The sequence below is a fragment of the Globicephala melas genome, chromosome 8, assembly GCF_963455315.2.
Source record: "Globicephala melas chromosome 8, mGloMel1.2, whole genome shotgun sequence".
NCBI lineage: Eukaryota > Metazoa > Chordata > Mammalia > Artiodactyla > Delphinidae > Globicephala > Globicephala melas.
In genome coordinates, this window is record NC_083321.1 from 13,074,736 (window position 1) to 13,102,441 (window position 27,706).

The following is a 27,706-nucleotide window of genomic DNA, read 5'->3' on the forward strand; positions in this document are numbered from 1 at the left end:
CGCCAGCTCCGCCGGCCGCCCATTGGTCCAGATCGGGACAAATCACCCCACCCCTCGGCGGGCCGGCCCCCGTTGAGGCCCACCCAACTGTGCCGCCTTCGCGGCCGCGGATTGGCCCGTGACGGGACCCGTTGATCGCGCTGGTGTCTGGGAGGGAGAGAAAATGGCGGCCGAGCCGAGCAAGACAGAGATCCAGACCCTTTTTAAGAGGCTTCGCGCAATTCCGACCAACAAGGTGCGTGAGAGGGAGGCGCGCGGCGCCCGGCGCCGGCCGAGAGGGACTCTCCCGGCTCCCCTGGGTTCTGAGGGAGGGAGAGGGGCCGGCGCGGGCTGTTTTCCTGGGGTGTCAGCGCCCGGCCTCGACTCGGGGCCCCTGACCATTCGCTCATCTCCTTCTCCACCCAGGCCTGCTTCGACTGTGGCGCCAAGAATCCGAGTTGGGCCAGCATCACGTACGGTGTGTTCTTGTGCATTGACTGTTCCGGGGTGCATCGCTCCCTGGGCGTCCATCTCAGCTTCATCAGGTGGGGTCTCCTCGCCGTCGGTCGGGACTGGGTGCTCAGCAGGGGAGAGTGGCTGCCTGGACTTGGAGCGCCCTGAGTTTGGTGTTCGCCAGCTTCTCACGGGAGGCAGCCGCCAGTGTGGGCCCCTTGTTACACAGGCGGTTCGTTTCCGCGTCTGGGTCAAAACTCCGTTATTTCCTGGTGGTCAAACTCGACACTCCAAGCGTTAGTTTCAGGGAAAAGTTATCTGCGTTGTTCTTGTTGCTGATGCACTGGAGCGAGACTGTGGCTGGCCTTAAGGGAAAGGCCGAGTCCAAGCTTCGACCTCCTTTCGCATCTGGGAAATAATTAGTACCTTTTGGACTAGGTGAATAAAGAGCAAAGCTTTCCTGGACAGGGTAGAGTGGAGGAAACAGGGAGGTGGCTGATGAATGTTTCTTGGGTGCCTACTGCAGCCCGAGGCCAAATGACAGGTGTGGGTCTGCCAGGGAAGCGTCTCCTGGAACCTGCTGGTAGGTGACACACGGCCCTTGCACACAGGTCCACAGAGTTGGATTCCAACTGGAACTGGTTCCAGCTGAGGTGTATGCAGGTCGGCGGGAATGCCAATGCGGTAAAGCTCCTCCTTACCATCCTCCTGCCCCCGTTCTTCTGCCTGGGTACTGACTTCACAGTGACTTCTTGGAGGCCCTCTCAGTTTCTCTGTTCAGAGGATTCTCTGGTCTATGGCAACACTGTACACTATTCTCTACACTTGGAGATTGGTCGTTGTTCTTTTCCAAGGGGCTTTGGATTCGAACTAAACTGGACAGACGTTCTTGGGGGAGAGGCCAAGGACTTGGGGCCTCCACAGTTGTCTGGGTCTCGTGGGCCTGGATGAAGGAAGGGCAGAGTGGGTACAGCATGCTGTCCTCAGGCAGAGCTGAGTGAGGTCTGGGCTTCAGTCATTCATCGTAGAGGATGGGAGGCTGTGTTTTTTGTAGGAGTTTCTGAGGAACTTTATGAAAAACTGCTGGTGTCAATAGAGCATACTGTCCTGCATAAGTAATAACCAGACTGTTAGAAGGAGGTGTCTGTTTTGCTCTGGGGAGAACCACCTGTAGCACGTTCTCCTCTCTTCTTTGCTCACCAGACAGCCTTCTTCCGCCAACATGGATGCACAGCCAGTGATGCCAACACCAAATATAATAGCCGAGCTGCCCAGATGTACCGGGAAAAGATCCGGCAGCTGGGGAGTGCGGCCCTGGCTAGGCATGGCACTGATGTAAGTGCCTGTTCTCCCGGGCTGGGGTCATGGGGTAACTGGGAATATTCAGAGTCCTGTGTTTCAGTTGTGTCTTCTTTCTAGCTTTGGATAGACAATATGAGTAGTGCTCCCAGTCACTCACCAGAGAAGAAGGACTCTGATTTCTTCTTGGAACACACTCAAGTGAGTGCGCAAAAGGAATGTTTCCCACAGTTGTTCCTGACAGGTGGTTTACTTACTGAGGCCAAGGCCCACAGTCATGGGCATGGATTCCATTCGCCTTGGTGTGATACCTCATATGGGGAATGTTTGGGGCCCACTGCTGGATAGACCCAGGTGTTTCCTCTTCCCATGAGTAGGGGTGCAGTGAGGCCCTCCTTAGGAACACACCCCTATGAGCTGGGGTGTAGGGAGGACGAGAAGCTTCTTAAAGGCTCGAGGTATCAGGAACCCCAAATAACTTTTCCTGGATTCTTCCCCTATGATAAAGGCACTGTGGCTGGGGACAATGAAGGGATTCCCTCCCAAGCAACCTACCCCTGGGAGGAGGTTTCCCCTCTACCCACCCACTGGGTACTGAAGTCAGACTCTGTTTGAATCCCTGCTCCTTTACTTAGTCTTTCTAGTGTGGTGGCTAAGACACCTAATCTCAGTCTCTTAAGATGGAGAACGTATCTACCTCATAGGCTTGTTGTGATAATAAAACATATTTACATGTAAAAAGCCCTTAGACTTGTACCTGGCACATGGTGAGTGCCCGATGCAATTATTAAATTAAGGGAATGGGTTCTGGCTCTAAGTAAACAGTGAAGGGATGGAGGTGGCTGCTAGTTTTGTGCTGCTTTCTTCCGTAGTGAATAGCAACTATAATTCTGATTGCTAACCTCCAGTATTCTTTCCTCATGGGCTTGGAGTAGGGCCTTGTACCCACAAGGTATTTGGCACTCTTTGCCAGCAGGAATGGCTCATCAAGGCTTCTGTCATCTGGCTTTTCAGCCCCCTGCCTGGAATGCACCAGCCACGGACCCATCAGAGACCCAGCAGCCACCCCCATCTGCAGAGAGCAGTGGCCTGGCACGTGAGTTTAGCCCAGATTCCAACTATGTGCCTTGGTCCTGGCAAAGGACTTGGGGCTAGGAATGGGACACCTGGCCAAGGTAATGGGAGTGAGGGGTCTCCTACTATCTCTGGGTGGGCTGGGATTCACTTAAGTCCCTCGGAGGAGGTGGTGGGCATTCTTTCTCTATTTTGGTGGCCTCAGAAAGCTGAGGAAAGTCGGTGCCCCTACTTTTACCCCATCACTTCCCTTAAGGAGAGGTCATAGGAAGTTTTGAGTCTTCCACCTGATTCCCATCATTGCATCCACAGAGCCGGAGCACGGCCCCAACATGGAGCTGCTTGGCACCTCACCCAAAGCTTCTCTGGGTCAGTATGCCAGGTGGCAGGTGTGGGGTGCCTGGGAGAGGGTCGGCCTCGGGGGTTCTTTTCAGATCTGCTGCTGCCTGCTCATGTGGACTGAGGTCCCAGGAGACTGAGCATCTGATCTCTCTGGAGTGGGGCTTGGGATTGAAGTTGTGGCTGCAACATCGACCACAAGGACTTGAGAGCAGGCCCTTGGCGGCCGGTGTCCCAGGACTGGGGTTTGTCTCTGGGGGTGGGGCTGGGACTGGCCAGCGTGAGGCTGGACACCTAACCCTGGGGGCCGAGGCAGGATTGGCCTGTCTGGTCTATTTCACGAGAAAGGGGACAACTCTGAGCTGCTAATGGCTGGAGGCAACATTGTCCTTCTCGGACAGTCCCTGGCCTTTCGGCTCTTTTCTACTCTTTTCTTGATGTCCTTCAGACTTAGTTCAGGGTGAACAGTCCATTTGCTGCCCTGGTTTGCTTTATCGACCTTTGGGCATTGGGGCAGGAAGCCAGCAGAATGACCGTCAGTCTGACCCCATGGGACGGCTGGCATGGCCTGGTCCGGAGTGAGGCTCTGTAGAGGCCTCTGGGCTTGGGAGCTATATGGAGGCTCTGAGGTGGGGCCCCCTGTTAGCCACAAGTCTGTTTTTCTCCAGAGTCCATGTATCTGTCACCTAAAGGGGCTCTTCCTGCCAGAGGTAACCAGCAGCTTCTTGGGGAGCCCCTTGCGCGCCCGCTCCCTCTGCTCTAGGAGCTGAGGCTGGTGTTTGGTGCTGCCCCTGCCTGGCGGTCTTCGTGTTGGGTCAGGGACTTTGTCTCTGGTGCTTCAGGTCTAGGTTCTTAGGTCCATCGGCTGGGAATCAGTAACCTCCTCTAACCTCGTCTGTCTTGGCTTGGACGTCCTGACACCATTGGTTGGAGCTGGTGGTGGCAGCTTTGCCTTCCCCTGCCTGAAGCTGTTCTTTGTAGAAGCTCTTGCCAGAAAGCTGCATGATATGGACTGAGCTGCTGCCTCTGACCTCCCTTTGTCTCTGCTCACGCCCCACCCTCTTCCTTACACAGAACTGAAAACCTCCCTCATTGGCAAGAAGAAGCCAGCAGCAGCTAAGAAAGGGGTAGGTGGGGAGAGGCAGTATGGCAGAGTGGTTAGGAGCTGGAGTCAGACGCCTGGGTTCCCCCTTTTCCCTGACCACTTACTGGCTGTATGACTGGAAAGGTGCTCAGCTTCTCTGCACCTGATCTGTGAGGGGCTGTCAAGATGCTTGTCTCTAAGGGGCTCCTGGGAGGAGTCAGTGAGATTGTGCACATAAGTGCTTGGCACATCCCGGGCCTGGTAGCATTAGCTGTTGTCCTCCGGCCCCCAGGCCTCTGCTGGGGTTGTGTGGGCCACGTTATGCTCAGCTCCAGCAGAACCACTGTTCTCCCTCTCCACCATGCTGACGGGGCTCCTGTTTTTTTTACACTAAACTTTAAGAAGGAACCCTTTCCTTGTGGGTGTTTCCATGCATTGTGGTTGGCAAAGCTCTCATCACATAATTCTCCCAGCTGGGTGCCAAGAAAGGCCTAGGGGCCCAGAAGGTGAGCAGCCAGAGTTTCAGCGAGATTGAGCGGCAGGCCCAGGTGGCAGAGAAGCTCCGTGAGCAGCAGGTGGCTGATGCCAAGAAGCAGGCCGAGGAGTCCATGTGAGTGTTTGCCAGAGGGGCCCCGGCTTGTATGGGGTTGGGTGGGCAGGTAGGACAGGTCAGGATGGTGCCGGCCTCTGACACGTTTGTTCCCTCTAAGGGTTGCCTCCATGCGTCTGGCCTACCAGGAGCTTCAGATTGACCGTAAGAAGGAGGAGAAGAAGCTACAGAATCTGGAAGGGAAGAAGCGAGAGCAGGCAGAGAGGTTGGGCATGGGACTGGTATCCCGAAGGTGAGGCTCAGCTTTGGGGTGTGGCACGGAAATGCCATTGTTCCCCTGGGAACCATTGAAGGTTCTTCCCAGCAATTTGGGGTTCTAGGCTTAGTCTTCCTCCAAGGCTGAATAGATGACTTTGCTTATTGTCTTCAAGCCCCTAGTATAGTGCTTGGCACATAGGTACATGCTCGCTAAGTATTTGTTGAACGAATGAAACACAGGATCAGGTGCTCTTTCGATATGTCCAAGAGACTAGGGTGGTATTTCTTTTTCTTTTTTTTTTGATATTTATTTATTTATTTGGCCGCACTGGGTCTTAGTTGCAGCATGCGGGATCTTTAGTTGTGGCATGTGGGCTCTAAGTTGCGGCATGAGGGATCTAGTTTCCTGACCAGGGATTAAACCTGGGCCCCCTGAGTTGGGAGCGCAGAGTCTTAACCACTGGACCACCAGGGAAGTCCCTAGGGTGATGTTTCTTAAAAAGGGTGCTAACGGCACTTTGAATGGCAGGACAGTTTTCTCAAGAGCTTCCCAAGAATCGCAGGGCTTTCAGCATTCCTAATACCTGTCCACTAAATGCCATTAGTGTTACCAGATGCCATAACACCCAGAAATAACCCCAGACATTTAAATGCCCTTTGGTTGGGTGGTACCCTTCCTGTTTCAGGACCACTGGGTTTATGTTGCTGTGGTTTTCTTAAAAAAAAAAAAAAAAAGACCAAGGGCTGCTGACCAGTTCTCTTATGCATTTTGTTTGCTTCACAATAAGAGTTAGCATCTAGAGATTTCAGTAATACTAGATTTTTTATCTCTCTTAAAAATTGGGATATCTGGCAGCGCCAGGGTGAGCAGTCCTGGCTACAGTGAGCTTGTGCTAAGTGGTGTCTGCTCCTTTCCAGGGGGCGTGAGCTTCGCCAATGGCCTTATTTACTTAAATACAGCAGTGTTATACAGGAGGTATTGTTTTCCCTTTTTACAAATGAGAAAATTGAGACTCAGAGCAATTAAGCAATTTGCCTAAAGCCCCAAAATCTAGTAATTCTTAAAACTAGATTTTGAACATAGAACTGTTTGATTTTATATTTAGTATTTGTAGCCATTATGCTCTACTTCTCTGGAAGAGAAGTACTCTACTTCTCTGGAAGCTGGGTATTTCTACTTAATCTTTCAGGACACGGCCAGTTGGATTTAAGTTATTCCCTGTTAGTCTGTGTGCTAATAGTGTAACCCACAGCTAATCAGGGAGACAAAATTTTATCCCAAAAGGACTTTCCTCTTCCCTGTTTTGTTCACAGGAATGACTGGATTAAAGGGTATATTTAAAACTTTCTTTTTCTTTTTTGTACTGCAGTAGAATCATTTAAACCCAGCCCACCTTATATAAAACCCTATTGCAAAATATTCACTTCTTGGAGTTCTGCCAACCAAAAGTGGTAGATATTTTTTAATGAATTTATTTAAATGAAATTAATCCTTAAAAGCCTCTGTGGAGCTTAACACAGGAGGGCAGAGAGGCATCACGAGTTGGTACTGGCTGCCAAATTCAATGCCTCTTCTCATTGGGAAACCAAATAGCAGATCCACGTTTTAGTGCGTAAGGCCAGACTCTACTTTGAAATGCTTTCTTCTTTTTAAAAAAAAAAAAAAAAAAGGATGGGATAATTAAGAACTCATCCTTCGATGCCATTAGACTCACTTCCCTGGTTCTGGGGCATTTCATCTTTTTTGTTTTATGTGTCTGTCTTGGTGAAGGATGTGGCTCATGGTGCAGCAAGGTGAGGACAGAAAGCACTATTATTTGGTGCACATTATCGTTAAAATTAAAACAGGCCAAACAGTCATTTGTCAGGGAAACCCTACTTTGAGAAAACAAAGCTGATGTATTGACAGGTGAGGAGTGCTCTCCAGTTTAGCACAGGTGCTAGCACTTCCTGCTGGGTCTTGCCCAGCCCTGGGCACAGTCAGGGGAAGAAGGTTCTGGGTGGTGCTCAGTGAAGGAGAACCCAGGTTTCTGCCAGCAGCTGGGCATCTTCTCTTCTCTCTCTTTTTTTTTAAATAAAGTTATTTATTTTTGGCTGCGTTGTGTCTTCGTTGCTGCGCTCAGGCTTTCTGTAGTTGCACCGAGCAGGGGCTTCTCTTCATTGTGGTGTGGGCGTCTCATCGTGGTGGCTTCTCTTGTTGCGGAGCACAGGCTCTAGTTGTGTGGGCTATAGTCACACGGGCTTCGGTAGTTGTGGCTCATGGGCTCTAGAGTGCAGGCTTAGTAGTTGTGGTGCACGGGCTTAGTCACTCCATGGCATGTGGGATCTTCGGGGACCAGGGCTTGAATCTGTGTCCCCTGCCTTGGCAGGCAGATTCTTAACCAGTGCGTCACCAGGGAAGCCCTGAGCATCTTCTCTTGTGCAGTGACACTGATGCTCACTCCTGCTTTTCTCCACAGTTCCGTCTCCCACTCGGTGCTGTCTGAGATGCAGGTGATCGAACAGGAAACCCCAGTGAGTGCAAAATCCTCCCGCTCACAGCTGGACTTGTTTGACGATGTTGGTACTTTCGCCTCTGGACCCCCAAAGTAAGGCTATTGTTGGGGTGCAGACTGGGCTACCATGTTCCTCATCAAGCTTCTCTGAGCCACTGTACTGTCTCCCCAGGTACAAGGACAACCCCTTTTCCTTGGGGGAGAGTTTTGGTTCCCGCTGGGATACAGATGCTGCCTGGGGTATGGACGGGATGGAGGAGAAGGAGCCAGAAGTGACTGTCTCAAGCGTCCGGCCCATTTCAGAAAGGTGGAGTGCTCTAGGGCAGCGCTGTCCAGTAGGATGCTCTGTGATGCTGGCAGTGCTACTGTGTGGTGTGGTAGCCACCAAGTATGTGGCTAGCGAGTCCTTAAAAAGTGTCTAGGGTTAATTGAGGAACTGAGTTTTTAATTTAATTTGAATAAATTTGAATAGCCACATGTGGCTACTGGCTACCAGATTAGAGAGTGCAGGAATCAGGCTTTGGTTTGAGCTGTGCTCTGCCATTGCAGGAAGCCTTGTAGCCTCTTGTGCTTGAGGTCCATTTCTCTGGCAGGAGGAGTCTGATTTTGTGTCTCTGGCCTTCATCTAGTAATTTTTTAAAAGCATATTCCATGTTAATCGGGGCAGTCCTTAACTGATAAATAATCTGCAAGTAATCCATTTGTAAAATGGGGACATAACTAATGACTTCAGAGCTGCCATAAGGATTAAATGTAATGAAACTTATGAAACACCTAGCTCAGTGTCTGTGTCAGTGCTAGGTGGGAGTGACCGTATACCTTTTCAGCCACACTGGCATGCTTTTGAGCGTAAAAGGGGGGTAATACTATTAATTACACCAGGAGAGTAGGTATAAATCCAGGCAGACTGAGACATTTGATCATACTAGTGGTTTGGGGCAGAAGCGTTGGCCCCTCCAAACCCTATTTCCATGCTACCTAGTGGAGGGAACATAAGCTCTCTGTGCCTTGGCTTCAGTGTGGAGAAGAGAGGGCCCCTGGGTCCCAGAGCCGTAGTCAGATGGGGCCATGGTGAGCATCCCCAGGAGGCCACTGGTGCTTTTTTTGGCCTCCAGTAGGAATGGGATAGTAATGCTATAGTGATACTATTGCCTGGTAGCAATGGGAAGAGTCAGAGCTGTTGTCCCACATCCACCCCAGAGTCACAAACCGGAGGGAAGTGGAAAGCCGGAGCTCAGGCCTTGAGTCGAGTGAAGCACGACAGAAATTTGCAGGAGCCAAAGCCATCTCATCTGACATGTTCTTTGGGCGGGAAGTGGATACTGAGGTAAGTAGAGTTGTCCGCTTACCTGAGCCTGGAGGCAGCAGGTAGAAGCAGAGTTTCTTCCCTACTGTTTTGGACTTTGGCACCAGGGTGGCTGGGCCTGAATGAGTTCTTGGGTCATCGGCCCAGAGGTCCTGAGGCCTTGCCTTTTCTTCACCGCAGCATGAAGCCAGGTCCCGGCTACAGCGGCTCTCAGGCAGCAGCGCCATCAGCTCTTCGGACCTCTTTGGGGACATGGATGGTGCTCATGGAGCAGGTAGGCCCCAAGCGAAGCCTGCGAGCAGAGCTGGGGCCCCCTGGACTGGGAAGGGCTTCCTGCTGGGCTCTGGGTCACCCTTTCCCTTGCTTTGACAGGTAGTGTGTCTCTGGGGAACGTGCTGCCCACAGCTGACATTGCCCAGTTTAAGCAGGGTGTCAAGTCTGTGGCCGGGAAGATGGCCGTGCTGGCCAATGGTGTGATGAATTCTTTGCAGGTGAGGCTGGGACTGCTTGACCTGGGGTGGGAGGAGACCAAAGGGTAATGCTTGGAAGTTGGCCTTCTCCACCAGATCCAGACGTAGCTGCACGGTAGCCCTCAGCCCGAGAGAGCATTTTCTTTTCCTGAAGGGCAGCTTCCTTCCTTTGAGCTTGGTACCAGGGCTGGGCCTCTCCCTAAGACGATGCCATGTCTGCAGTGGTTTTCCCCCACTCTTGTCATCTGTACTGTTTCTCCTCCCTCTCCAGCTTCTGTGAGATCAGGCAGGGCTTCCCCCTTGGGATCTGGCCACAACCCCTTTCCTGGGTCACAGTAAAATAGAAAACAATCTCTGCCAGGGTGAGATTGGTGCCTGATTCCCCCGCCTGCCAGTACCCCAGTCCCGAGGGGTGTGTTGGGGGAGGGTGTGCATGCTGGAAAGCTGATGCAGGTTAGAGACCCTGACTTTGTTTTTTCTTTCCCCATCCCCAGGATCGCTATGGTTCCTACTGATCCAGGCTCCATGGCTCAGACATATGGTGTTGACAGCAGCAAAAACCTCATGATTCCTAGGCCTGGGATGCTTGCCTTGTGGAAGCTGGGGAGGCATTGTTATTTTATACCTGTGGTGTGTGAGTGGGTGGCCTTTGAGGATCTCGGGTGAGGGATGGGCAGTATCAGCCCCTGACCTCTGCCTGGAGATTGCGCCCTTTATCCTCTTCTTCTCCCACTCCCACCCCTGTATGCTAGATTATTGTTAATCCAGTCTTGCCCCCAAAGCTGCTGCTCGCTTGTCCTGCCACACTGGGAGTGAGGGGGGAGAGTTCCCTCAGGATGGCTTATCCTGGGTCCAGGCCTTCCTGGAGTAGGGAAAGTAAAAAGTATAAGGCTTTTTTGCTGGCTCTAGGATCCTTCCAGATTGTCTGGGGGTTTGGCCCCTGTCCTCTGGAACCAGCAGGGAGGTCAGGAAAGAGTTCTGCTGTAGATCAGCCCCCAGGGGAGGGAGGCTCTGGACTAGGCTGCTGCTGTTGCTGCTCCAGTGGTCTCTTCTGGGCACCAGGACAGGGCAGGGGAGGGGAAGGACCTTCGTGTGGGCCTTACTGAGGGCTAGAAACTTTACCTGGTACCTAAAGGTTTCATTTGGGGTCAGACTGGAGGCCCGAGTGATCTTCTCCTGTCTCACTGCCCCTTTTTACAGTGATCACTTGGAGGATTACCTCTCCTCCGGGGTGTCTCGGAGTCCTCCCATACCATCCATTGTGGACCACAGGACCCTCTGTCCCCTCCCGAGACTCTGTCCCTTCTTCTCTTGCTTGGTGGCCATGGTGGGTCTCATCTGCCCTGTGCTCTGCTCTGGATGCTGAGAGTGTAAAGCTGGCCAAGAAAGCAGAGGACGTGAGGGACAGAAGCAGGCTCCTGGGGCTCAGCTTTCTTCCTCCTCATCATCTGGGTCTTGGGGCCTGGACAGCACCCCACCACTGAGAGCTTGAGGCGCCTCCAGAGCTGCAGGTCTCACCCCTCTGGGCCACACACTCATCCTTGGTGCCATCGTCCCCTGCCGTGCTGGCAGCCTGGCCCCGCCCCACCCCGTGGTTGAGGGTTGGGGTTCCAAGCAACACAGACCACTGTTCCCACCACCCCCTCACCCAAAGGGATGTGACTTTCTTTCTGGACTGTTTGTATTGAAACTAAGTGGTGTCAAATAAAGCCCCGACGGGGCCCTAGGCCTCTGTTGGTCTGAATGAAGTAGTGTCCTCTCTGGATCCTGCCTCCCTGCCCAGTGCAAGCCCCTCGCCTCACTCTCTGGGCTCCCACCAGTATGGGTAGGGCATTGGTGCTGAAGCTGAGGGCGCTCTCTCCGGGGCCTCCAGCTTGTCCCTTCTCTGAAAGCCAAAGGCCCCCGGCTCCTTGGCCCTGTGCTGCTGTGAGGTCCGGTGCAGCCTCGACCTCACCACCCCGTGGCACACGGAGGACAGAGCTGGTATTACTTGGCCCTTTAACTCACCCACTGAGCCATATGGCTGCAGGCAGGCGAGCGACTTCAGCATCGTACACCTCATCCCAGCGGCAGGCTTGGTTGGGGGCGGGGGGGGGGTGTCTTAGTGGAGTTAAAAAAAAAAAAGGTGTGTGTGTGTGTGTGTGTGGCAACCGTTTTCCCCTATAGGGGCTCTGGGAGATGGGTGGAGGGAGCCATGGGGGCTCTAAGCAGTGATTTCCAAACTGGGGCTCTTGGAGCTTTGGCATCTGGAGTGTTCATAATGGAGATCTCTGTGCTGGAGCTCGGTCATTTGCGTTGTAAGCAAGCTCCCCAGGTGACTGATGCATGTCAGGAGTTTTGAACTGCTCTCAGTCAGCTGGAGGCTGGAGATCACTGGTCCTGAGTCCTCACCACATGGCTTGGAACTTCCAGTCCTGGCCCGGGGCTGCAGAGCTTTGGGAGCCAGTCCCTGTAAATAACTATCCAGGGGTGCTGGTCTGGGCAGGGAGGAGCCCAGGAAAATGTGTGTGCCCAGTGGCTTCAGAGGAAGCAGCCTGCTCTGGGTCCCTAGGTGGGTCCAATTCAAGGACCCCTGCCCAATGCAGGGAAGTTGAAGACCACCTGCCTTACCTTCCAGCCTTGGCTGGAAGCTGGTACTCCTCGGCCTGTCTTGTTCACAGCTGCATCCCCCCTGGCCTAACCCCGAGCAGGTACTTGGAAAATGCTTAATGAAACTCTGGTTGAGAGGCTCTGCAACGCTAACCCTTCGCGGCCAAAGTCTCTAAAGTTACGGGAACCTGGCCTTGAACCATCTGAGCTTGTTCCCTGAAGGTCCATTCCAGCTGTGAGGCACCTTTCCCATGAAAGGCTGAGGACGTGCAGGAGGTAAGCCCCTCTTTGCCATTATCTGAGGCAGTCCTCCAGGCTTGAGTGGTCCTCTGGCCCCCACTTCCCAGTCCTGCCAGAAAAAAGCTGGAACTTGGCACCAAAAACTCAAACTTGCCCCTTCCCTTCACCCCCTCAGTCTAGTGGCTTTAGACTCACCACTTACCAGACACAAGGGACTTTATTCATTTCACATATTTAACTGTTAGACACAGAGGAGACGAAGCAGTGTTTGAAAGTGAAATTAGTCTTTTCACCCACCCTTCTCCATCTTATGGCTAGTGGCTATTCCTCCAGCAGAAGGCCACCATGGCTATATCCTCCTAATACTTGCATCACTGGGTGTCACCCTTTACCATGCAAGGTCCTGCATGGTTATGCCCGGTCTCCCTCTTCCTGGAGTTGCTGTGAGGAGATGGGGACCGTCAGCAAAAGGCTAAAGCCAAGTCACCTTTCTGGTGGCCTCAGCTCAATCTGCTGTCAGCTTGGGGGCCCGATGAAAGGCTGGCAGAGCCAGGAGAGCAGGCTGTTAACTTGCTAGGGTCACTGCTTAGCTTGGCTGATCATTAGAACCCCTCTGGCAGGTCTCTGGGCTGGGGCCGTTATTTGGCCTTTTCACCAGCAGAGGGCAGCATGGCACGGGGGTGGGAGAGGAGGTGGCCGGGAGTCCCAAGGGCTGGAGGGGAGGGGGGGGCGGGGAGCTGGGTACTGGGCGTTGTAGACAGGACCCTTCAGACTCCTCAAGTCTCGGACTCATCTGTTTCTTCGGTGGAGCCGTCGCTCTCTGCATCCACTTTGCGGGCGTGATGCAGGGGTCTCCAGGGGGAGCCAACCCGGGGAGGGGTCCGGGCAGGCAGGCAGCTGGCCTCTGGACCGGCAGTGACCGAGTTGACCAGGCCTGGGATCTGCGCCAGCCTGAAGAAGGGAAGAAGCCCAGAGGGCAGCGAGGTGCCTCCCGTCCGGAGACCAGGACCTCCGCACTCACTCTTGCATGTGGATGAAACCATGGGCTGTATTCCCAAAGGACTCAGAGAGGATCCCTCAGGCCTCTGCTGGCCCCCAAACCCCTCCCCAACCGATGGACAAGTGCTGTGTGACCCATGACGGGGCATTACCGCGTCTGACTGAGGTTTTGTCCCCACAAGGGGGCAGCATCTTCCCACCTGACACTTACAGCCGTTCTAGTTCCTCATCCAGAGCTGGGTCGTGCATCAGGTCCCCTTTGTCAGGCAAAGCTCCTAGGAAATAATTGGGGGCACAGAGCTTAATCTGAGGATCCTTCACCCGGGCTGCAGTCACACAGCCCCGTGCCCAGCAGATGCCTATGTGCCCCTCACCTTCATGTCTGCCTATTCTGCCAACCCTGGGAGAGCTGATCTAAAAGCTTTGGGGAACAGAAGTTTAAGAGGTCTGCTAGGGGGGCAGTAAGTCCTAGGTACTGCTGGAAAAATTTAGTGAAGCCCACTGCCTACCCTTCCCAGTCATAGCTACGAGACATCCCCAAACCTCAAGGTCATTGCACAAACAGGACGATCTCCTTCCAAGACTAGATGGTGGGTTGTGAGCAGGTATTGAGGGTTTGGTCCTTTCCTGAGGCCCCAGTTACTGAGCTGAAAAGGAGCCAGAGACACAGGATACAGCCCAGGCCCCAAAGACCATAAGCTATCTAGTTTTGTGCCTCTAAATCAGAGTGACCCCACTTTGGAGACAGAATGGTCAAAAACGCTGCCTCAGCCTCTCCAGGGAGGGTCCCAGGGTGAGAAGAGAAGGCGGGGTCAGGATCAGATCAAACTCTCCTCTCCGTGGCCAGAAGCCGCGGGGAGGGGAGCTTGTCCCTTCTCTGCCACAAATCTCTTTGAGCTGGTTTCCTCAGTTATAAACCAAGGGAAGTAATTTTTGGATACTGGGGAAAGGTGAGAGGAGAGGGTCTAGGATGCTCTTTGGAGCAGTTAACAGTGGGAGGGAAGGTAAAGCTGAAGTTTGCAGATAGATTTTAACAGCAAATTGTTAGAGAAAAGAGCTTCACTGGTGGTCAGAAGCAAGATGTGGCTGCTAACAGTGCTAGTCTCTAGAAAGCCTCAAGCTTAAAATTATCCATCTGGCTCTAGTTCAATTCTTGACTTTTTCAGATGATGCCTCCTGGCCCCTTTTGTTCTAAGTGGTGTTTAAACTATGGTCCGGTGGAACCCTCTTGTTGTTTTGTGTCTATGGGGGGGGGGTGCCTTGAGGAGGACTAAGGGAACAGGACAACCCCTCCACAACTGGCTGCACCTGGGGGACCTCAGGTCTCTATTTCATACACTGGAGATGCAGGTGAGGGTAGAGACCATACACTTCTTTCCATCTCCCACTTGCCCGACATTAGTGCTCTGTAAAGGAACTTAAATGAATGACTGTCCTTCTTAAAGGACCCAGAAAAAGTGAAGGCATGACGTTAGTCTACGCTGTGACCCACATGCTACTTAGCTTTTCCTTTTTCTTCCTAGTGGCTGACTTGTGGACAGGAAGGGAGGGTCAGTTACCCAGGAGTGTAAAAGAAAACCTAAGCCAATTCCCCACTCCCTGCCCCCTTACTGCTGACTCCTATTTGCCACATTTGTATTCCTCCTCCAGTTGGTGACCTTGGCTACCAACCTCATTCAGCTGAGGGGGCCCCATACCCGTGCACTGTGCCTGAGTGGACCCTCAGTCAGTCCTGCTGAGGTTTGTGCCCCTAGCAGGCTCTCTGTCCTGTAAGATCTAAAGCGTCTAGCCCAGCACTTGGGCTGCTGTGGCTGGCATTTAACGAATGTTCAATTTCCTTCTCTTGACCCCATTCCTGCAACTGGCAAAAGTCTTCTTTTGAGACTTAGGAACCTGGGATCTCAAGCACACCTGGATATCTCTTGAGGAGAGAGACTAATAATAAGAACCCCTCTCAAGCTCTGTGGCGATGACAGCCTGGTGGCCCCTCCCCTGGGAGGGCAGCAGGTGTGGGAGGGGGAAGAGGAGGGTGGGTGGGAAGGCCAACCGGTGAGAGTAAAACGATGGACAGGAAAAACTGGGTCAGTGCGGGCCTCTCTCCGCCCCCCGCCCCCCTTTTTTTCCACTCCCTTTCAGACTAATAAGATTTTTTTTCCAGATGGGAAAAAGGTCTCCCCAGACACACCTTTGCCCTGTTTACCGATGGGATTCAGGTGCCTCTGACACATAAGCTCCAGAGCCACTGATTAAATAGCCCTGTGTCTGCCCAACCTGCAGGCCACGCCCCAAAGCAGAAATGAGGGTTCCATGGGAGGGGCTGGGCGTGCCTCTGCCATGGAGAGGCTGCTTCATGTTGGGGCAGGACCTCGGGCGGGGAAGGCTCTCCCTGGCCACGGGAGGGTGAGAGGCCTCAGAGGGCACATCTTGTGTTATGCATGTTCTGGCTCCCTAGGCCTCAGAGTCTGGCCCTGAGAAGTCAAGGCAGACATGGTGAAGCTGCCTCCCCCTTGGGATTCTGTCCACCAACACGGGCCAGCTCCTATGTGGCTTTACACTGTAGGGGCAGGAGAGGCTGGCCACAGCTAGCTCTGGCTTACCTAGGGCTTGGTTGATCCCATGATGCTTTGAGAGGGCCACGAGGAATCCATAGAAGGTCAGTCTCTGAACGTTGCTTAGGACCTCTTTGACGAGTGCTGGGGGTGGGCAGCTAGAAGGGAGAATACAGATGCCAAATGCAAAGACTAGTGAGTCTGAGTGCCATCTTTTCATCCAAACCTTCAGGCTTAGGGGGATGCCCAAAGCCAAGACCGAGGGATCTGCCTACCCTGGGAGCCCTAAGACCCCGGGGAGTATAGCAGATCTCCAGAAGCAAGGCCTTGACTGTGAACAGAAAGGCTGGCATGTTCACTAACTGGTGCTTCACTGGCAGGGGTGGGAGTGGGGGAACGGGGAAATGGCGCTGGGCAAGGCCTCCTCTTGGAGGAGACCAAAACTGGCTGCTCTGTCCCCAAGGGGACTTTGTGCTACACAGGACAGCTTAACCCTCCCTTTCTGTAGGGTGAATTCCTCGCACAGTGAATATTTTTTTCCTTCTCTCTAAAAAGTCAAGACCAATCTATCTCCTGGCAAGGAGAAGGGGCCCAAGTTGGTCATCTACAGCTGCTCTTGCCCAAGTGAAAGCAATCCTTCCTGTGAGCCACCTGGGAAGACTTTCAGTCAACAGCCTGGACTGGGGGCAAATGGCACTGTTCTAATTTATACTATGACCATGAAGGGCCTAAAAGCCCTGGGCCAGTCAGAACAGCCTGCTGGAGGTCTGTTCTGGGCCAGGAGCCTGCAATCCTGGGGCTGAGGTGGGGTCTGCGTGCCCATTTCTCACCTGTACTTGTGCCGGTCACACAAGTTCTCCAGGCACTGGTAGAACAGTGACGCCTCCACGCCCTCCAGCATGCTGGCCTCGCCCAAGGTAGGCCGCTGGCGGTGCTGCCCACTGGATGACGTCGGCACAATCACCGTATTGGGGTTCTTGCCTGACAGCAGGTCCTGATAGATGGCAGCCACGCTCTCCAGGAATTCTGGGTACAGGAGTAGAGGGGCACAGGTCAGGCGGGGATGACACACTTGGTCCCCTCACAGTGCCCTCCCTTCTCTGTGTGTTAGCTCAGCTCCACACCAGCCTCAGTCCTCAGCGCACAGTGTCCTGGGAGCAGGGGCCCTCGGCCTCATGTGACCACTACACTCATGAGAGATGACACTAATATGTGTTTCAGCTCAAATGTCCCCTCCTCTGGCAGTTGTTCCTAGACCAGGTGAGACCCCCTGTTACATCCTTTCATGCACCCTGTACTCCTCTGTAGTGCTTATCCAGTGAGGGGTTTTCTGTGTAACTACTTGTTCACTCTGTCTCCTTGCTGGAATGGAAGATCTTGCATAAAGGCCTGGATCATGCCTTGTCAGCCTTCCTGTCTCAGCACCTAGCACTGTGCCCGGCACATAGAAAATGCTATAAATATTTCTGAAAAATTTTGAAAGGGGCTTCCCTGGTGGCGCAGTGGTTGAGAGTCCGCCTGCCGATGCAGGGGACGCGGGTTCGTGCCCCGGTCCGGGAAGATCCCACATGCCGCGGAGCGGCTGGGCCCATGAGCCATGGCCACTGAGCCTGCGCATCCTGAGCCTGTGCTCCGCAACGGGAGAGGCCACAACAGTGAAAAGCCCGCGTACCGCAAAAAAAAAAAAAAAAAAAAAATTTTTGAACGGTGAACGTGTGCACAGTCCTGCTGGTAAGCCCATCTTGTGAGCCACACGCCTCTCTGACTCAAGAAAGCAGGTGGGAATACCAGTGTGGGAGAGAAAGCTTGCAAGCTGCTCATTTATTAAACATTTGAATTCGTTTTCAAATGCTAGTAGCTGAGCCCTCGTAGGTAAGCAGAGACTTATGGCCCATCTCCCCGCTGCTGCCCCACCCTGGGACCACTGTGAGGAGAGCCCTGACAGGCAGCCAAGGGAAGAGGGTCTCCACACGTGGCTGCACCTTCTCTAGGGCCCAAGAAACTTCAGAGAAATGGGAAATGGACACCTGGAGCTGCTAAGAGCAGGTGGTGAGACCCCAGGCTCCAGCCCCTGCCTGACCAGGCCCTTGGGCCGCCATCAGGAAAACAGAATGTGGCGCCTGAGTGAGGCCAGGGCTGGCTGGGGCCACCCGTTGGCAGGAAGGCCACGTCCAGGCTCCAAGGACAGCCTTCTGTTTACTGGAATAGCCTGTTTTAAACAAGTTTGTTTATGGACATAGCCAGCAGTTTCTAAATCCAACATTCCATTTGATGTTGCTGTGTGTGAGCTGCTGGGCACTGGCGTTCATTCATCTATTTTTATTCCACCTGAGCCCAGAAGGTATTTAAGGGCACAGCTGGTGAGCACTGGGGAGCAGGGTGGGAGTGTGAGAGAGGACTGGCGTGCGCTTATTGAAAGCTGTGTGGGTGGAAAATGTGTGCTCACGTATCTGAGTCAGGGCCCAGGGAGAGACCCCCGATCACAGTGACACAGCAGAGTGGCTGAGCGCACTGGCTGTGGAGTGGGCCCTCTGCAGGTCTGGGCTCCACCCCCAGAAGCGCGGTGTCTCTGGCAGCTTTACCTCTGTCGGCTTCTCTCTTAAAGGACCTACCTCTCAGGGGTGCTGTAAGGATTAAGGTGCTTAGTGCTGTGCCTGGCACACAGTAAGTTTTCGACAGTGAATTTATCGGGTGTTGTTCCAATAGTGTGTATTGTCGTTACTGTCATTATCACTTAAACTGATGTGTTGCGCTGCTGGCTGGAAGCACTGCAGTTTCCTATGTCTTGAGGAGGCTGAGGGAGTCGGCTCTGCAGACTGAATCTTGTGACCACCAGCAAGAACTAGACATCCTGCTGGTGGGTGACCGGCTGTGAAGCACACCACGGAGGGAGGAGGGGAGAAGTGCACGCGCCGGGCACACCGATGGAAAGGGCAACAGGGTAGGAGAGGGCACGTGGTCCTGACAGGAGCCACAGGGGTCCTGGGAGACTCTCACCTGAGTAGTAAAACTGGATCTGGAAGGCAAAAAGGAAATCTGAAAAAGACATCAAGCAGTCCACGGCGTCGTCCATGAGCACAATCCTGAGGGGGGAAGAGAGAGAAAATATGAGAGGATGCGTGTACGTGTGTGTCTGGGGGAGCATTCGAGCAAGCTGTCCCTGGGGATCCAGTCTCCCTTGGGACAGCAAGACACTGGGGAGAGGGCTCCCCCAGACAAGGTCCTCCCGGTCACGCCACTTCTCCATCGTTTGGACTCTGTCACCAAACTGAACTGAAGCGGGAGGCAGGCTCCCGCTTCAGTGTCTGTGGCACCAGCTGGAGGATGGGACGTGGGTGGGTGCTGACAAGGAGAGGGGGTGCAGCTGCAACGCAGCCAAGACCCCTTTTCATACCCTTAAGAGTAAACACTTCTGTCCTGCAGTGAGGACCATTTAGTTCAGAATAAATACAGCTGATCAGAAAAGGCAAAAAGAACAGCCAAGAGGTTTAAAGGGGTCTTGGCAAGTGGCACTGAGATTTAATAGGCTACCAAGGGCCTTCAGAACGGCTACAGGCACCTCCGTGCTGGGACACAGCTGGCACAAAGAGCAGAGGGTACCGCTTGGGGTCTGCACTTGAGAGGGTCCAAGAACACACCCCATCCTGCGGCGCTGCGGGTCCTCCACGCACGCCGTTCGCTCTCACAAGCTGGCCACCTCCTGCTGTCTGCTCTCTCTACCCCTCCGCCTGCGCGCTCACCTCGCAGGAAGAAAACCATGTGACCACTAAAGGGCTCAGACCAAGGCCACGTTCATACTCTGCTCAGGGCCTCACTGGACAGGACAGGAAGAGAAGGAAGTTAGCACTCGCTGGACTCCATCCATGTGCCAGGCAGGGTGCCAAACTCACCTGCTGATGGGAAGCTGGGCCCCCCATCTGTTTCTTTTCTTTGTTGTTTTTTGTTTTGGCTGTGCTGTGTGGCATATGGGATCTTAGCTCCCCGACCAGGGATCGAACCCGCACCCCCAGCAGTGGAAGCACAGAGTCCTAACCACTGGACCACCAGGGAAATACCCGCCCCCACCTCCCCATCTGTTTTTGACTGGGCCCTATCTTTCCTTTAAAAACAAAAAACCTTTTATTTTGCTCTCTCGTGCATTTTTCTAATTCTCTCTCCACCTCCCTGGGTCCGAGAATCCCCAGACTGGCAACCGGATCAGCTCCAGAGAGAGCAGGTATTGCTCACCTCTGGGGAAGGGGCTTTAGAGAGAATATAATGTGAGCAGTGCCCCTGGAATTGTGCCAGGCAGCTGCCCTGGTTTCAGGTCTCCCCGAAGAAAGCAATGGTTCCTACCTCTAGTCTTCAGTTGTAATAATGGTAACGATAGAAACAGGCCATATTGACTGAGTACTTACTTCATGGCAGGCACGGTATAAGGTATTTTACTTATATTAATTAAAATTTATCCCACAACAATCCTATGAGGTAGGTCTTGTTGATTATTCCCATTTTACAGGTGAAGAGATTAAGTCTCAGAGCAGTCAGCTTGCTGAGGTCGCACAGCTGGTGAATTTGCTCTACACGTCATGTACTTACTTTCTACTAGGTCTCACTGCCTCTTTTAAAATAAAGATACAGAATATGAACACTTGCACTTTAATTCTTAGTCTATTAGCTTCCTAACTTATCTTTTTTCTTCTCACCTATATCTTAGGGCCTTAACTGTTTCTCATGTATCTCCTGGGGAAGACAAAAGCTGCCTCAACTACCAGAATTCAACATTAAAATTCCAGCTGGAAAAAAATTCAAGGCCAGAGTGGGAGGACGCAATGCTGCCAACGGCCACAGGAGGGCGTCCTGGTCTCTCCGGCAGAGGCTCCTGGGCCCAAGCGTTGAGCCGTTGGCTAAGTAGTTACCCCGTTTCTCAGAACCTCAGGCAGGCGAAAGGGAAGAGAGGGGGCACAAAGCCCAGATTCTGATATCTGGATCGGGAGAGAGAGGTAGAGAGAGGGCAGGTAGTAGGGACTGGGTGACAGAGACACCCAAACTACAGAGGAAGAGTGAGCTCTCCCAGAGCCCCAGGGAGGAGGAGCCACCAGCACCTCCAAATCGTTCCTTCCCAGGCTCACAGGGAAGGAAAGGCCCCAGAGGAGAGAAGGCAGTGACGTCTCCTTCCTGCCCCACTCCCAGGACAGCTGAGAACCCGAATGGCCTGAAGTTAATTGCTAGGGAAGAGTGCCGGGCTGAGAACACCCCCAAGCAGGAAACCACGAAGGGAACCAAAGCCTTTGAAGGTGTTGCATGGCTCCTCTTGGTTTATCATCAACCGGGACCTGGTGCTCCTGTTTATAGCAGTTACGTCCATTTACAATTTCTCTCTTTACCTATTTATTCATTCATTTCATACAGATGGTCCCCGACTTACGATGGTTCAACTTAGGTTTTTTTTTTTGCGGTACGCGGGCCTCTCACTGTTGTGGCCTCTCCCGTTGCGGAGCACAGGCTCCGGACGCACAGGCTCAGCGGCCATGGCTCACGGGCCCAGCCGCTCCGCGGCATGTGGGATCTTCCCGGACCGGGGCACGAACTCGTGTCTCCTGCATCGGCAGGCAGACTCTCAACCACTGCGCCACCAGGGAAGCCCCAACTTAGGTTTTTTGACTTTACAATGGTGTGAAAGCAAGACGAATTTGGTAGAAACCATGTTTTGAATTTTAAATCTTGATCTTTCCCTGGCCTAGTGATGCGCAGGACATACTCCCTCGTGATGCTGGGCGGTGGCAGCTCCCGGTCGGCTACACGGTCACCAGGGTGGACACAGACAGCCATTCTGTACCAGACTACCATTCTGTTTCTCACTTTCAGTACAGTGTTCAATCAATTACATAAGAGATTCAACACTTTATTATAAAATAGGCTTTGTGTTAGATGATTTTGTTCAACTGTAGGCTGATGTAAGTGTTCTGAGCACATTTAAGGTAGGCTGGGCTAAGCTATGATCTTTGGTAGGTTAGGCGTAAAAACGCATTTTTGACTTTTGATATTTTCAACTTACAACAGGTTTATCAGGACATAACCCCATTGAAACTCGAGGAAGATCTGTATTGCAATATAATTCAAATACCATAAAATTCACCCTTTAAAAGTATACAGTGGGGCTTCCCTGGTGGCGCAGTGGTTGAGAGTCTGCCTGCCGATGCAGGAGACACGAGTTCGTGCCCCGGTCCGGGAAGATCCCACATGCTGCGGAGCGGCTGGGCCCGTGAGCCATGGCCGCTGAGCCTGCGTGTCCGGAGCCTGTGCTCCGCAACGGGAGAGGCCACAACAGCGAGAGGTCCGCGTACCACACACACACACACACACACACACACACAAAAGTGTACAGTATTTTTTAGTATATTCACAGACTTGCACAATCATCACCACTGTTTAATTCCAGAAGTTGTAATTCTTGCTGATCGTCATGCTCCTGAGACAGGCCCTGCCACGCCAGGGCTTCCAGCCAATTGCCATAAGCATCTTCCTCTCCCAGCCGCAGCCAGGACTGGCAGCTGCAAGCAGGGCCCGCCCTTCCAGCCCCGGCCCGGCTGCAGCTTTCTGTGGGTAGCCATTCTTGACTAGGAACGGTAGCTCCCTCTCTTGAGAGGGTGGCAGCGGTCTCCGTGGGAGCGGGGCGACCCTGCGTGTGCTCTGGTTTTGGCCCCTGCTCCCCGGTGGGCTGAGACTCAGATTGGTCAGGAGGCACCAGCAGGCTAGCTGGGGGAGGCACACGGGCAGCAGGGGCTTTCTTTCTGAGGGACAGGTGGCTGGGATCCCGGCAGCACCTGTGCCTGGGACTGAGGGGTTTTCTTGATTGCAAGCAATGAGACTGGCTGCCCGAGAAGCCGATTGGATCTCAGCTGCCATTAACAGCAACGCTCCTCTGCTCAGCCAGAAAATGGAGTCCTCCTGACATCCTGGAAACTCCCCTCCTTGCCTGCCCCACATCAGTCAGTCACCGAGTCCTATCAGTCCTCTTCTGGACATTTCTCTTGCATCTGTCTACTTCTTTACATTTCCACAGCCCCCATCCAACGCCCACCTCCACCTCTGCTTCCTGGACAACGGAACGACCTCCTACCCAGTTTTCTGCAACACTCTTGCCTGCTTCTAATTGAGTGTCCATACTGTGGTCAGAAGGATCTTCCAAACGTGAATTTGACCATCTTACAACTCTGTTTGAAACCCTTCCTGGGCTTCCCATTGCCCTTAGAGCAAAGTCTCCCAGCCTTATCCTGGCTTATGAGCCTGCATGACCTGCCCTCTGCCTCCGCTCACCTTTCTAGACTCATCGGAGGCCCCAGGCAGGGTCCCTCACGATGTTCCAGCCACACAGATGCTTCAGTTCTTCCTTCCTCCTGCCCCCCATGCCCTTCTCCTCACCGACCTGATTGATGCCGCCTCACTCTTTGGGGTGCAGCCACAGAGCACCCCTTTGGGAAGGCGAGGGTAGGCCTCCCTGCTCTGGCTTCCACAGTTCTCTGTGACCCCCTCACACTGTTCGTGTCTGTCTTTGCCCCAGGACTATAAGATCCACCAAGTTACACCTCTGTCTCTCTGTTCGCTGCCTGATTCAAGCGCCAGTGTGGTGCAGGGCACACAGTAGGCACTCGGTAAGTATTTGTTGCATGAAGGAAAGCATGAACAAATGACTACGAGAGGCTGCGGTATTCCCTCTTCTCTTTCCCTGGCAAGGCGACATCTGGATCCTACATCCAGCTCTGGACAGTCCATTTAAGGGGAATAAACTAGAGTCATGGAATAGGGAGGTCAGAGTGGTGGAGTCTGCACACCAGGATATCAGACAGATGACTGCCTTTAGCTCCTTTAGCCTGGAAGAGAAGATGAAGGAGGAAGTGAGGCCGAGGCCCGACTCTTGAAGGGCTGCCTCTGAGGGAGATGTCACAGGGGTCTAGAGTTTGGCTCTAGAAGACTTGAAGATGCTCATCTCTGGGATTATGGCTGCTTTGTGAGGGAGTGAGCTGCTTGTTGCTGGAGATATTCAAGCAGAATACTTCCCGAAAGTATGAAAGAGCTCCTTCTAGCCCTGAGAGAGTGTCATCCCAAGGGTGGACAGAACTAACAGCTTCTCCTGTTAATGCGGGTTCTGCTGGGGGGAAAGGTTGCTGTTCAGAGGACCATCGCTGCAGAAAAGTCTGAAAGACTTACAAAAAGGTGCTTTTAGAAACATCATATGCTGCATTGTCCATCTCCAGACTGATGCTCTGACCCATAAAAGTTCTGGGCATCTGGCATTGGAGTCTTGGCAGAACTGTGGGAAAAGGCAGGCACGGGGCTACAGGTCTGTCTTTGCCTTTGGTGACAGGGCCAACCCCAGGCTGTAGGCCCTACAACCCACCCACAGCTGCTCCACCCTGAACTCAAACTTGTCACCAGCCCCCGAGGGCTCAAGAGGAGTTTCTTGAAGACAGGTCATCCACGTGTGCTGTTTTCCAGTTGACGGCAGTTGGCTCAAAACCCCTTCCTGCCAGAGGCCTCCTGCTGGCCTGCCGGCTGCCTCTGACACCTGCAGGAGACAGGCCGCCCCTGCTTTGAAGTGGAGCCAGCAGGAAGCTGCTGCCAACGAGAGTCTGTGCACATCCACTGGATCGTGGAGGAATCCCTGCCGGCCAGGCCTCAGGGCTAGAGAGAGGAACTCCGGGGACAAGTAAAGGCACTCTAGCTCAGGTTGGCTCTGAGCAGAACCATGTGAAGGGTGGAGTCCAGGGCAGCGACTGGAATGGAGAAAGAGCACTTGGCAGGGTCTGAGCTACTCCCAAGGGGGCTGGCCGTGCTCTCACTCCCATGCTGACTTCCAACAGCTGGGATGGGCTGGCTGGCTGGAGTTAAGTGGGTGCCAAGGAAGCAAACAGCTTTCAGTCCGAACCTACTGACTTACCAGCTTCCTATTCCCCCTTAAGGGTCAGTATCTCTGGTCTAGTGGCATGAGCTGTACCTGTTTTTTTTTGTGTGTGTGCAGTTCCGGGTTAGCGGTCCTGGGATCAAATCCCAGCTCTAGAACCGACTGGCCAAGTTACCTTTTCTTGGGCGAGTTATGTTTTCTCCTGGAGTTTCCGTTTCCTTATCTGTAAAGAGGGGATGATTATAGTTCCTCTTTCACGGGATTCTTGTGAAGACTCAACATGGTGATATACTGTGCCTATTGTATTATTATATACGAGTAATCACTCAAAATAAGTGTGAGCTGCTACCAATAAGTGTTCTAGCTGGTTTCAGGTGATGGAAGGGCTCAAAATAGCAAATGAAAATATAGCTCAGAGGAAGTAGGTGCTGCCAGCGCCCGGCAGGGCAGAGGCTCTCAGGCGGGAGCTAGCTATCCTGTTTCAAGTCCACTTTTGGGGGAAGCCAGGCCAAAGCCAGGGCCAGGAGGAACGCTTCCATGACTGCACTTCCTTTGGGAGGTCACATGAGCAGCGTCTTTCATGGGTGCAGCTGAAGCGTGTCTCCGAGTCTGTCTGGGATCCCGGGACACCTCTGTGGACTATGTCTTAAAGTCAGGGCCATGAGTGAGGATGAAACTACACCCTGGCCACCTTCTCCAGGTGGTGTCAGGGTTTCCTGTGACACTTCCTCAGGGTTGCCCCTCTTCTGGACTGTGTCGGAGGCACCCCTGTGCCTCACAAGCTGCCTCCAAGTTCAGGCCCTCAGAGCAGCATGGGGTGTCCAGGTCATGGCTCTCCCTGGGCTCTGGCCTGCATCTCCAGGGGGTCCCAATCCCACCTGCCCTGTGGTGCCTGAGAAGCTGGATCCAGAGAGTGTGGGAAGCAGCAACAACTACAGCAACACGGTATTCGTTAAGGCCTTACTTGGTCAGCGCCATACATCTGTCATTGCATTTTCTTCTCACGTTAATCCTATGAGGTGAGATCGGTGGATATCTTTACCGCGAACATGGAGGTTCAGAAACCTGACCAGGTCTCAAGGCAGAAGCAAAAGAGCTGTAATTCAAACACAGGCCCCTCTGACGCTAACCACAGTTCCCAGGCCACTGCAGCTGCTTCCAGTAAGAAGTGGCAATAACACCTCCTGCCGGTGGCGCTGTCCCTCCTCCCACCCTTGGTGTAGAGCCGTGGCCCCCAGGAGGGCTGGAGGCTTAGGCCCGGATACTGCTTCTTCCCTGCAGACACCGTGAAGGCCCCGCTTGGCCACTTCAGCTCCATTATCCTTGTCTCTCCCAAGAAGCTTTACAGACGGTGGGGGTGGGGGAATGTTCCATGATCTTAGGATAAAAACCCAAATCCAGTGCATGGCCTGTGAGGCCCTCTCTTCTCCCAGTCCCCAAACTCCTCAAACTCCAGGCCCACTGACTCCCCAGTTCCCCTAGGTCCTCACTGGAGAAAGAGGGGCTTCTTTCCAGGCTGCTTACTTTCCCTAGACGGCCTTTCCCTCTCCCTGCTCCCTCCCTAAATCCTACCCACGCTTTTCACTTTATTTTTTACTTTTTTGGCTGCATTGGGTCTTTGTTGCTGTGCCCGGGCTTTCTCTAGTTGCGGTGAGTGGGGGCTACTCTTCGTTGTGGTGCACGGGCTTCTCATTGCGGTGGCTTCTCTTGTTGTGGAGCACGGGCTCTAGGCATGTGGGCTCAGTAGTTGTGGCTCGCGGGCTCTAGAGTGCAGGCTCAGTAGTTGTGGTGCACAGGCTTAGTTGCTCTGCGGCATGTGGGATCTTCCCGGACCATGGCTCGAACCTGTGTCCCCTGCATTGGCAGGAGGATTCTTAACCACTGCGCCACCAGGGAAGTCCCCTTTTCACTTTAAATAAAATATTTAAAACGTCAAAAAAATTACACAGACTAACATAACAAACATTTGTATACCCACTAGCTAACTTCATCAAAACTTCACATTTTGCCACCCTTGCTTCAATGTTTAAAAGCTTTGTAAAATATTACACATATAGATTAAAACACCTGGACACCTGGACACCCTCCCTCATCCCCTTCCTCTACCTTCCTCCTCAGAGATCGTCACTGGGGCTTGAGGGCTTAGCATTCATTCATTTAAACTTGGGCTTGGCATCCCTCCCATGTTTCCATACTATATGAACTCACACAAATGTCTACATTGTTAAAATATTATATAACTTTGTTTTGCTTGTTCTCAGACTCTATGCATCATTTGGTAACTTGACATTTTGAGATTTATCAGTGCTGATGCATATATATCTCCCTGCATTCATTTCAGCTGCTCTATAGATTTCCACAGAATGGAGATAGCACACTTTGTCCTTTCTACTGCATAGGGACGGGCAGAGGGTTCCATTGGTAGCGATTACAAATAATGCTGCATGTCTCCTTATAACCAGGCACACGTCTTGAACTTTTTAAGATGTGCCCAAATTGCTTCAAAGTGATTATACCAATTTACACTACCACTAGCAGTTTAGGAGAGTTCCCACTGTCCCACATTCTCACCAATACTTGTATTATCTCACTTTAAAATTTTTGCCCATTTGATGACTGTGAAGTGGTATCTCAATTTAATTGGCATTTCCTTGATACCAGTGAGTTTGGCCATGAAGATATGCCCAAATGTTTATTAATTGTTAGGGTTTTCTCTTCTATATATTATCTGTTTGTATCTTTGGACTGTTTTTCTACTGAGGTTCTTCATCTTTTTCTTATTAATTTGTAGGAGTTCTTCATAAGCAATTCTTTTTTTTTAATAGCTTTTAACTCTTTTTTTAAAAAAATATTTATTTAATTTATTTGTTTATTTGGCTGGGCTGCACCAGGTCTTAAACTTAGTTCCTGCACACAGGATCTTCATTGCCGCGTGCAGAATCTTCGTTGCGGCATGCGGGATCTTTGTAGTTGTGGTGTGCAGGATCTTTAGTTGTGGCATGTGGGATCTAGTTCTCTGACCAGGGATCAAACCCAGTCCCCCTGCATTGGGAGCGCGGAGTCTTAGCCACTGGACCACCAGGGAAGTCCCCCATAAACCATTCTTGAGACTAAAAAACTCTGCAGACTAATCTGTTG

At 52.7% G+C, this 27,706-nt stretch overlaps 2 protein-coding genes across 5 annotated transcripts in view; one reads left to right on the forward strand and one right to left on the reverse strand.

Moving 5' to 3' along the window:
- The first annotated feature begins 96 nt into the window (after positions 1–96).
- On the forward strand, positions 97–11,049 carry ARFGAP2 (ARF GTPase activating protein 2). 2 transcript variants are annotated; one of them, XM_030864516.2, is made up of 16 exons: positions 97–235; positions 406–524; positions 1,044–1,116; positions 1,636–1,767; positions 1,852–1,932; positions 2,746–2,827; positions 3,118–3,174; positions 4,219–4,271; positions 4,702–4,838; positions 4,939–5,070; positions 7,496–7,624; positions 7,704–7,838; positions 8,732–8,858; positions 9,018–9,111; positions 9,210–9,328; positions 9,802–11,049. In XM_030864516.2, exons 1-16 carry the CDS (start codon positions 164–166, stop codon positions 9,820–9,822), a joined length of 1,563 nt encoding a protein of 520 aa, XP_030720376.1. In that variant the 5' UTR covers positions 97–163; the 3' UTR covers positions 9,823–11,049. The 2 variants fall into 2 exon arrangements, with proteins under 2 accessions (XP_030720376.1, XP_060159227.1); XM_060303244.1 differs by having other exon boundaries at positions 9,214–9,328.
- Positions 11,050–12,334: 1,285 nt separating this feature from the next.
- Positions 12,335–27,706, reverse strand: part of CSTPP1 (centriolar satellite-associated tubulin polyglutamylase complex regulator 1) — a 186,159-nt gene continuing 170,787 nt past the window's right edge. For all 3 annotated transcript variants that reach the window (XM_030864524.2, XM_060304410.1, XM_060304411.1), the window contains 5 exons: positions 18,682–18,767; positions 16,515–16,710; positions 15,733–15,842; positions 13,347–13,410; positions 12,335–13,087 (listed from right to left, as the gene is read on the reverse strand). In XM_030864524.2, the coding sequence (XP_030720384.1) occupies positions 12,913–13,087; positions 13,347–13,410; positions 15,733–15,842; positions 16,515–16,710; positions 18,682–18,767 (631 nt within the window). In that variant the 3' untranslated portion in view covers positions 12,335–12,912. The remainder of the gene's footprint in view (positions 13,088–13,346; positions 13,411–15,732; positions 15,843–16,514; positions 16,711–18,681; positions 18,768–27,706) is intronic.